The sequence below is a fragment of the Lycium barbarum genome, chromosome 7 (assembly GCF_019175385.1).
Source record: "Lycium barbarum isolate Lr01 chromosome 7, ASM1917538v2, whole genome shotgun sequence".
NCBI lineage: Eukaryota > Viridiplantae > Streptophyta > Magnoliopsida > Solanales > Solanaceae > Lycium > Lycium barbarum.
In genome coordinates, this window is record NC_083343.1 from 111,830,828 (window position 1) to 111,841,302 (window position 10,475).

General features: G+C 35.1%; 1 protein-coding gene across 3 annotated transcripts; it reads left to right on the forward strand.

Annotated features, from left to right (window-relative positions):
• Window positions 1-5,286, forward strand: LOC132603817 (carboxyl-terminal-processing peptidase 2, chloroplastic-like). 3 transcript variants are annotated; one of them, XM_060317089.1, is made up of 7 exons: window positions 1-165; window positions 825-915; window positions 2,804-2,953; window positions 3,573-3,655; window positions 3,765-3,973; window positions 4,949-4,996; window positions 5,089-5,286. In XM_060317089.1, exons 2-6 carry the CDS (start codon window positions 909-911, stop codon window positions 4,971-4,973), a joined length of 474 nt encoding a protein of 157 aa, XP_060173072.1. In that variant the 5' UTR covers window positions 1-165; window positions 825-908; the 3' UTR covers window positions 4,974-4,996; window positions 5,089-5,286. The 3 variants fall into 3 exon arrangements, with proteins under 3 accessions (XP_060173072.1, XP_060173071.1, XP_060173070.1); XM_060317088.1 differs by lacking the exon at window positions 4,949-4,996 and having other exon boundaries at window positions 6-165; window positions 811-915; XM_060317087.1 differs by lacking the exon at window positions 4,949-4,996 and having other exon boundaries at window positions 6-165.
• Window positions 5,287-10,475: the final 5,189 nt, after the last annotated feature.

Below are 10,475 nucleotides of genomic sequence, written 5' to 3' on the forward strand. Positions count from 1 at the left end.
AGTTGTGAAAAATCCAAAAAAAAAAAAAAAAAAAAGCAAAACGATAATAAACAGAATTGAGAACAAAACTGGTAGTCTTTTGTGGCTGAAATATTAGCAAGCAATGGAAGCTCCCCTTCTCCTTCATTCATCATCACCAGAAGAAACCCCATAATTGCTTTTAAGGTATTTGAAAATTGGAAAGTTAAGTTTTTTATGGTTCTTGATTTAACCCCATTTGGTCAAGTGTGCAAATTCCCTCATATTTAACACTCCTATTGTTCAGTTGGCGTTCTTGATTTCATTAATTTGCCTCTGTTTTAATTTTTGTAGGATGGTATAGACTGGAAATAGAGTTTTAACATACTAATTTGATTTTGTATAGTATGGCATTAATGGTAGTTGAAGAAGATATCATAGTAATGCTTGATAATTGCTTTTAAGGTATATGAAAATTGGAAAGTGTAGTTTTGATGGTTCTTGAATTGACCTCATTTGGTCAAGTGGGCAAATTCCCTGATATTTTATACTACTATTGTTCTTTAGTTGGTGGTCTTGATTTCATTAATTTCCATCAGTTTCAATTTTATAAGAGGGTGTTTGACTGGAAATAGAGTTTAAGCTACTAATTTGATTTTGTGTAGTATGATATTAATGATAGTAGAAGAAGCTATCAAAGTAATGCTTGATAATTTTAGTTTGGTTTAGAGAAAAATAAAATAAAATTTTAGAGTGAATTTGGGTTCTTTGGTCAAGTGGGCAAAATTTCCTAATTTTTCATATTACAATTGTTTTTTAGTTGGTGTTCTAGATTTCATTAATTTCCCTTAGTTTCAATTTTGAAGGGGAGCTTTGACGTAACTGGTTAAGTTGCTGCTATGTGACCAGGAGATCACGGGTTCAAGCTGTGGAAACAGCCTCTTGCAGAAATGCAAGGTAAGGCTGCGTATGATAGACCCTTGTGGTCCGTCCCTTCCCCGGATCCCGCGCATAGCGGGAGCTTAGTGCACCGGGCTGCCCTCAGTTTCAATTTTAAATTTGATTGGAAATAGAGTTGAAGATATTAATTTGATTTTGTGTATTATATTGATGGTAGTAGAAGAATATAGTAAAGTAATGCTTGATAATTTTACTTTGATTTAGAGAAAAAAAAAGTTTAGAGTAAATTTGGGCTGTTTGGTCAAGTGGGAAAAAATTCCTAATTTTTCATATTACTATTGTTTTTTAGTTGGTGTTCTTGATTTCATTAGTTTCCCTCAGTTTCAATTTTATAAGATGGTATTTGACTGGACAGAGTTTAAGATATTAATTTGATTGTGTGTTATATTAATGGTAGTAGAAGAAGATATCAAAGTAATGCTTGATAATTTTAGTTTGATTAGACAAAAAAAGCTTAAGAGTGTAGTGAATTTAGCAGAGGCGAAAAGCTAGTGATTTTTGTACATCTGTCTAAGTCTGGAGGAATAATAAAGGTATGCATAAGCTGGCCAGAATTAAATAATTTTATGGACGGAGTTGTGTAAAATATTTTGACATCCCGAAAGGGGAAGAGTGTAATATAGATTAAAACAGAGAGAGTTCTTTATTTAAGCAATCTGTTAATCTCAATTGTGAAGCATTACAATAACATACCCAGTGTAATTCCACAAGTAGGGTCTGGGGAGGGTAGGATGTACGCAGACCTTACCCCTACCTTTGTGGGGCAGTTGTGAAACATTGAAATCCTTTTTTCAATTTTAGTAAACCAGTATACTCATGTAATTTAAAGTCTTCTAAGCCAAATTCGAGTGAAGATCGAAACTTTATGTTGTTATTCATTTTGTATACTCAAGATATTCAGTTTGTTACGAAGATATAGAAATATATTAATCAACTATGCCTCAGCCTCAAACTAGTTGGGGCAGGTTATATGAGTCCTTTCTGTCCATTCCGCTCTATTGTACCTATTCATTCCAATACTGGTAAATAATGCTTATATTTGAACATTAGTTTAATTAATTCTAAAGGAGTTTGGAAGGCTGAGAAAAGATTAGGAGGAATCATACCTGAAAGGAACAAAATCACAGATGTTCTGAGCACAGGAAGGAAACATGCGCAAACTAAAAGCTACTTGTAAATCCGCAAACTAAAAGCTACTTGTCTTTCTCTTTTGTGTTTTCGGTGCAATAATGCAAAACTCACGTGATATATAGAATTATAGACTTCCTCAGTTACTTCACTGGTCAAGAAAGAAACGAATCTGAGTTAATGGTTAATGATAAATCCTCCCACAGCTTAGTGCTATGTCTAATCAATAAAACTTCTTGCTTACTCCCAAAAATATCATATATTCTGAACATTTTGCACGTACTTTCATGGAATTCTTTGTGCACCACAAGTAATAACTCTCGATTATATCATCCCATATTGTGTCTGAAAAAAAGTGGCAATGAGAACTCTGGAAGTTGCTCTCCTTTATGCTACATTGAGCAAATATACAGAAACAAAATGTTTTCTCAGCCGATCTTGAGGCGTAGCAAAATATTCATAGATAAGCAAAGTTTTCTGGTTATACAAAGTGGCTTAGCTTTTCTACCAAGAAAATTGATAACCAGTCTCTGTAAAACAGTAAAGCATTCGGAAAAATTTAAGAGAATAGTACCTGAATATATTTGTTAGGTCCTGCATTGGACTAATGCTGGTTATGGCAGTTAATGCTGCTTTTGTCAAAGCGCCTTCTTGTAAGTCTGTCAGTTTGATGGGTCATGTTAAGCTTTTCCGTCTTGGAAGACTCGATTTATTCGAATATAAGTAAGGAATCTCCTATTTTCTTCCCATTTTACAGTTGCTCTCAGTGAAGAAAATCTACTTTTGTTGGAGGCATGGAGAACAATTGACTGTGCATATATTGACAAAACCTTCAATGGTCAAAGTTGGTTTAGGTACAGAGAAGACGCCCTACGAAATGAACCAATGAACACAAGACAGGAAACATGTAAGTCTGCCCTTTTTTTCTGATGATCTGTCGGTACCCGCCCAACCTGCTTATTTATTGGCTCAGCCCGTTTTGACCCACCCAATTCAGCTCATTTAAATACTGGGTTGATATGTAACCCAAATTGATCGTATGAGAAACCTTGTCAAGATATTTTCTTTGTTTGATGTGTTATATATAGGCAGAATAAAGGAAAAAAAAAAGTTTTATTAGATACTTAAAAAATTATAAAAGAACAAACAAAGAAATTCAAACAACATACCCAGTGAAATCCCACAAAGTGGGGTCTGGGGATGGTAGAATGTATGCAGACCTTACCTCTACCTTGGGAAGGTAGATAAACTTAGTAAGAATTGGCGGGTTGTGTTATGAGCTGATTTTTAGCCCATTTTAGCTCAAACCATTTCAACAAGTAACTTTTGACCCGCCCATTTATTAACTTAGCCCATTTTGACCCGACACCGCCTAAATCTAGCCCAATCTGCCCAATTAGCACCCCCACTTGAAGCATTAAACTTGTCTGAAGTCTGAAATGACTTTTCTCAGCTGCAGCAGCATTTTTCCTTTTCCATCCCTTAAATGTACATATTGTTAAATCATTGCACTACACTGTCTCCAGATGCAGCAATAAAAAAGATGATTGCCACTCTAGATGACCCTATCACCCGTTTTCTGGGGCCTGAAAAGTTCAAAAGTTTGCGGGTATGATTTTTGTTTACTCTTGTCTTATTAGCTGCTGAATTAATTCCACCCTGATTGGTTGAAAATTCTGCTGCCTAAACGGATTTCTTCATATGTTTTTTGAAGTCAGTCAGGAACTCAAAATGCACTTACTGGAGTAGGGTTGTCAATTGGCTATCCAACAGGGAAAAATGAATCAGCCCCTGGACTGGTCGTTATATCAGCTTCTCCTAGAGGTCCGGCAAATAGGGCTGGCATCTCATCCGGCGATATCATCTTACAAATTGACAATACCAGCACGGAAAACATGGGTATATATGATGCAGCAGAACGGTTACAGTAAGTTTTCTTCTGGTCCTGAAATGCAGTGTCAATTTATGCTTCATAGTTCAAATTCTTGATGAGTTAAAAGTGTTATTATGGGTTCAAGAAAATGACAAAAATGGTCCCTTATGTTTGAGGGCAGGTTCAAAATAGTCCCTTAAGTATGCACTTAGCAATTTTCGTCCTTTATGTTTGCCAAAAGTTAACACTTTTAGTTTCTGTAAAATATTTTACCGAACTCTGTCCGTTAGATTTGACAGAAACAATGAAAAAAAGAAAGATTTAACTATAAACACCAAGAAAGTCCCATCTAATCCTAAAACGTGCAACACAAAAAACTACACTAGACACAGTTTCAAAAAAAAAAAAACTACACTAGACACTAAAAAAGATATAACAAAAAAGCAGAAATTACTCCTCAAACAGTTGCACCAGACTCTATAGAAATAAATTAAAAGTAGCAGAAACTACATAAATTACACTTCTAAATGTGAGTTCCGTTAAATATAACCAGCAGAGTTCGGTAAATATTTGGTGAAGACTAGAATTGTTAACTTTTGGCAAACAAAGGACTAAAACTGTTAAGTACATACTTAAGGGATTATTTTGAACTTACATTCAAACATAAGAGACTCTTTTGTCATTTCTCTTCTGGGTTCGCTAGGCAAGTGAAGCACAACAATTGGCAGAGCTTGAAGGGAAGGGAAACATCAGTAGAAAAGATCATCTCTGTTCAATAATTGAATTTACTAACTCATAACTGTTGCACCTGAGAAACCTATAATGATAGGGTCTACATATTATAACTTAAGCTAGAGGTCTTAATCTTTTCTCACTTTATACTGAATCAAACTGGAAATATTCTTGGGAGAAACAGCATTTCTTCTGATTAATGAGGGAGAAACGTCGAAGTACAAGTGTTTTTACTCTTCTGTCATACCTGTGATTTCATAAAGAAGAATCATGTGGCTAATAGGTTTGCAACTGTAGGTCAATATCTCAAAATATTTTCTGATTCTAAGATCCTAATATCAACAGGTTTGTAGGCTGTTTCCACTAGCGATTCTGTTTGTAGCATAAGTTTTTTAATATATTTTTTCTCTTTATTTATTATTTTTATTGATATACAGAGGACCTGAAGGAAGTGGTGTGGAACTAACTGTACTTTGTGGATCCGAGACAAGGCAGCTACTATTGATATGTGCTCATCTTGTTGAACTCTTCTAAAGTTTTCTATGGTCTTCATACTTGTGTTAGTTTTAAACATGACTTATTATATGTATCAAAGAAAAAACTATTAATGCATCTATTATTTAAGCTTTCTCTAAGTTTCAGTGCATGCCTTCTTACTTAGCTTTTCTTCAAGTGAAGATATGTATATGTGCAAAATATTTTCCTATGATTATGCTCTCCTGTAAAATACTAATAATCTGCTGTCTTCCAGACGGGAGAAACTTTCTCTGAATCCTGTAAAATCAAGAATCTGCAAGCTACCCAGTGGAGGAGATGATGCTCCTCAGATCGGATACATCAAACTATCATCATTCAGCCAGAACGCTTCTGGTAAACTATGTTATGAACCACTTCTAATATTAAAAACATTATCCTACTTACAGTTTCAAAAAAAAAAATAAAAAAAAAAATATTATCCTACTTACTAGATAATCAGACTACTCTTCAGTCTTTGTTCCATTTTATTCCGACATACTTCATGTCTTTGCTACAAGCTCCTGTTAGTGTTACGGAGAAGTTGGAAAAAGTGCAGAGAGATTTTTTATGGAATGACTCAAGAAGGGAAAAGAAGCTTCATTTGGAGGATTGGAAGTCTGTAACCACACCAAAATGTTGGGGTGGCCTTGGAATTAAATATCTAAGGGTCCTAAATAAGGTGCTTTTAGGAAAGTGGCTATGGAGATTCGGGGTAGAGGTAAATGCTTTTTGGAGGGGGGTAATTGCGGAGAAGTATGGAGTTATGGAAGGGGGGTAGAGGTAATTCTGGAGTGTTTATTGTCAAACGAGGTACGCGCTTTGATCACGCGCTTAAACTAGTTTTTAAAAAAATTGAAAAGCCTAAAAAACTACTTATTATGGAACAGAGGGAGTATTTTGAGACAAGTATTTTTAGTAAGGACCACAAATATTTTGCTACGGAGGGAGTACAATTGGCTAATTCGGATATCGGAGGCGGGTCCATATTTGACCCGATTCTTCAACTCAAAACACTACTCTATAAACAGAACCATTGCACCTTTCCTTTCAAATAACCTCAGTACAGTCCAAAAACCCAATTGCAACCCTCATAGAGAAAAAGAAGAAGAATATCAGTCTGTTGGAATAAAGAATGAAGCCAATGGTAGTTGACTAATTAGCTGACATGGAAGAACAAGGTTCAACTATGGCCATGGAAATCTAGTTTTTTCATTGAGGGGTTCGAAAATTAAAAATGTAGTGATTGAGATTTGAACTTGGAACCTAAACCACTGAACCGACCTGTTCTCTTGTTATTTAGGTGTTCAAAATCTACATAAAAAAAAATATATTATAATTTTTTGCTGAGGGTGTGGCGGGCCCTAGATCCGCCACTGGTTGATGCTATCGATATCTTCGGTGAAAACCCACTTGGTGGTGAACATGCACTCCGTCTTGCCGATGCTAATTTCTACAATGCCTTCTACAGTTTACTCAGCCCTTTTTTTTTTTTTTTTTTTTTTTTTTTTGTCCTTCTTAATGATGGATGGTACGTTGTAGTTAATGTTCTCAAGGAATAAACTCAATTATTGAATGCTCTAGAAACTTTATCATCGTTTATATGCTTTTTTTATATGTTTATTCAGATCAGTTTTTATCGTGCCTTTTAAGGCTTTTAGGCTTTCTAAGATGTTTTGGTCTTTCCGTTTAATTAATTGTTTAATTTTTGGGTTCTGAAACTGGATTTTTTTGAGTAACTATGAGGTATAGGCAGTTTCTAAGATGCAAGAGCTGATTTTAGTCTTGCCGTTTGATTAATTGTTTGATTTTAGGCTTATGAAATTGGAATTTGTTTTGATAAAAGTAATAATTTTATTTGATTTGTGATGAGCTGCTCTATGCAAGCAGTAGACCAAAAAAAGAAGCAATACACAAAAAATATGGTTCTCTATGGAAGATACTCAAATCATGTATTGTAAATATGTATGAAGTATCTCGGAATTCAGGCGGATCTAGCAAAAGATAGAAACTAATGGAAGTTGAAGTCTTATAGGTGATACGAACTAGAAGACTAATGCTTACCAGAGGACTCTTAATATATTAGAAATATAAACCAGTAGAGTGTATAGAGAACCCCTAGTGTTGGATAATCCTTAAGTAAGGAATAAGGAGTATTGAAATATTCTGGTCCAAATGGAGCATTAATGATAGTGCAGACTATACAGCCTACCACAAATATTGAACTTGAGGCATACCTGTCGTTGTAGGAAATTTTATGGTTGATTTGTCATTGTTACAAATTTGCCTATTGCAAAACATTTTTGGCCTCAAATTCGGATGAAGAAGGAATGTTGTGCAGGTTGATTGTGCCTGGTAATTGGATGGATCCTCTTGACATTATAGGTGGAATGACGTTGCATGTAGTCAACCCCAATTAATTTGGGATTTAGGCGTACTTAATTGACTTTTTTCATACTTGTTGCGTGGTGGTTGCCCAAATTTGTAATTCTGCACTCCAGAATTTCAACTTATACTTTTCGAGCAAACACCGTGACACCATTCATTGTATTTCGCTATTCCTCGTAGCATCAGCTGTCAGCTTCTGTAGTATCGTTTTCTTGGATAGTCAAATTGCTTACGCGACACCTCAGTTCAGGTTACTGTGTTCTGGAAGTATGCTTATGGAATACAGGGATAATGCTCTGGGTGGCTTGATTACACAGTTCTTTTAGGCATCAGTGTTGGCTTATTTTAATATAAGTTATTTGTGCTTATCAAAAATATAGAATATATGTCATTCTTGAAGCTTGTTTTGTCATATGCCAGTACCGTGCATTTTACCAAATGTTTTGGAAGATTAATCAACGGTATAGGTGTTGCAAGAACATAAAGGCATTTCAGAATGCTCTTAGCTAGGTTATGTATTTCTTGGTTGTTCATGCATAGTAAATACAAAGGCTTGTCTGAAATCGGAATTTTTGCTTTCCTTCGCAAGTTAGGAAATATTTTACCCTTTTTGTCATAACGGTAATGTCTTGGGCTAGCTCGTGCATGCCTCGACTACTCCACAGAGTACTTGCTATTTCCCTTCAGCACAGGTACATCAGAAATATTTGCCATTGGAAGTTAAGTACTCAAACTGAATGTTTCCGATGACCAGTATCTTGTTTCTGTGGTTGCACATCTGTTGCTTCTGATTACATTTATGAAAAAGACTGAAGACTGGGAATCAATCAACTTCTAGAGCTCATTGAAGGGCATTATTGTGATGTTATTATGTAGCATGTGTAGGTACTTGAGCATTAAGATCCTTTGTGAATCGTGGTTTACAGCCTTATGACAGTGATATTGTGTTGTTTAAAGATGTATCTCTCCGTGTCTTAGTGAATATGATTCCTTACCAATAGAGTTGGGTTTCATATTCCTTACCAATAGAGTTGGGTTCTGGAGAACATAGTTAATTTTTGAAGCGGATAATGGCAATGACTTGAAAACTGGACTGCCTTATAGAGCATAGAGCGTAGTTCAGAGGTTAATCAGTTTATATTAACTAAAGAAGTAAGTAAACTAACCGCAGCAAGTAGGTGAAAGCTTCAGGATGAATGCAGTTGTTCGATCTGTGACCCTTGTAAGGCAATCGTCTCGGTATACGACAGTGGTGTGATAGTGTACTTTACGGCCAAATTTTCTTAATTGAAATGAAGATGATTGTCCGAAGGATGTAGCCTATATATATGTGCTCGTCTTGATTAAAGTTTCAAAATTATTTGGTCAAGAATATGTATCTTACCTTCTCTTCTTGGTGTACAACAACATACCCAATACAATTTCATTAGGTTGAGTCTGGGGTGGGTACACAGACCTTACTCCTACCTTGTGACGGGTAGATAGACTGTTTTTGATAGACCCCGTCTCAAGGAGAGATGAAAAAGCATCAACAAAATCGTGGTGTAATAAGCGAGCTGAAAAGGTTACTATCTCCAATAGATAGAGAGCTTTTTTACCTTATGTGGAATTGGGGTTGCAATTATTATCCGTTCGGCCATCGGCCCTTTTTGAAGGCATAACAACCAATTGTATTTCCATCAAACCATAACACGCCATACGATATGGCCACGAAAGAAAAGCAAATATGGACAAGAAAAAGTAATAGAAAAATAATACTACAAAGGAAAGGCTATTGAAGGTCGTTTCAAGCTATAAACCAATTTTTTTTTTTTTTCAAACCCGCTGTTTTGGAAGAGGCTTGAGATATTGAGCTGAAAGATTGGATAAAATTTGATTAAGGAAATTGTTCAGTTATTATTTGAAATTGCTGCAGTGGATACAAAATATGTGCTTGAAATGAATGTGACAAAGTTATTGAAATTTATCATCTAATAAACGAAACTACAATAAATAGGTCCAAGTAAAGTTTTATTAAGTTTTTTCTTAATAATGAAATGCCGTAAGAAATAAACTTTTGTAAACATACAGTAAAAGTTTATTGTATTTTACTATATTACATTTAGTTTCCTCCAATGTACTTATATTATTCCAGCAACATATCTTTATCATTAGCACGGCTTTTTTAGATTATCTTCTAAAGAAAAGAGATAAAGATGCAAAAAATGGAATTAAATAAAACATGATAGCATCAAACATGCATGGATTAAACATACTTATCGCAATGGCAAATAAAAGTAGCCACAAAAGTGTATTACAATTCCTCAAGCCTCAAGAGAAGATCTCCGTCATAGGGAAGAGTGTTATCATTCCATAGTGAGTTACTAAAACACCTCGTAGCCTCCAAAGGTGACTACTTTTTCAACGTTATCATACATCCCACTAGGCACATCATTATCAATAGTGATGTCAATATCAAATAAGACATTATCTTTAAAGAGAGAACAATCAATAAATGTTGAGGATTCAAACATGTGATTTCACTCTCGCAAAGATAAACATCATTTTTTAAAACACTTTCCTTCTCATGACTATCGACATGACACACAACACTATCATGACCTTGAGTCTCATCAAGTGTCAACAAGGTAAAATCATGGGACTCATTTTCATACGTATCAAATAAAGGTGGTGTGTCATATTCACATCCTTTCACATAATCAATTTGGTCAAACTCATCACTAAATTGAGGCTCATAAAACACATCACAAGATTTCTCAATTAGTGGACAATCAATATAAGAAAGTTGACCAACACACGTACTCACACTAGTTGGACTCAAATTGATCTTGCTAGAAGAGTCAATCCGGTCATCAATATGATCAACTAGTGGGTGAGCTGTCATATCACAAGACAATGTACTAACATTCAAATCACAAGTGTC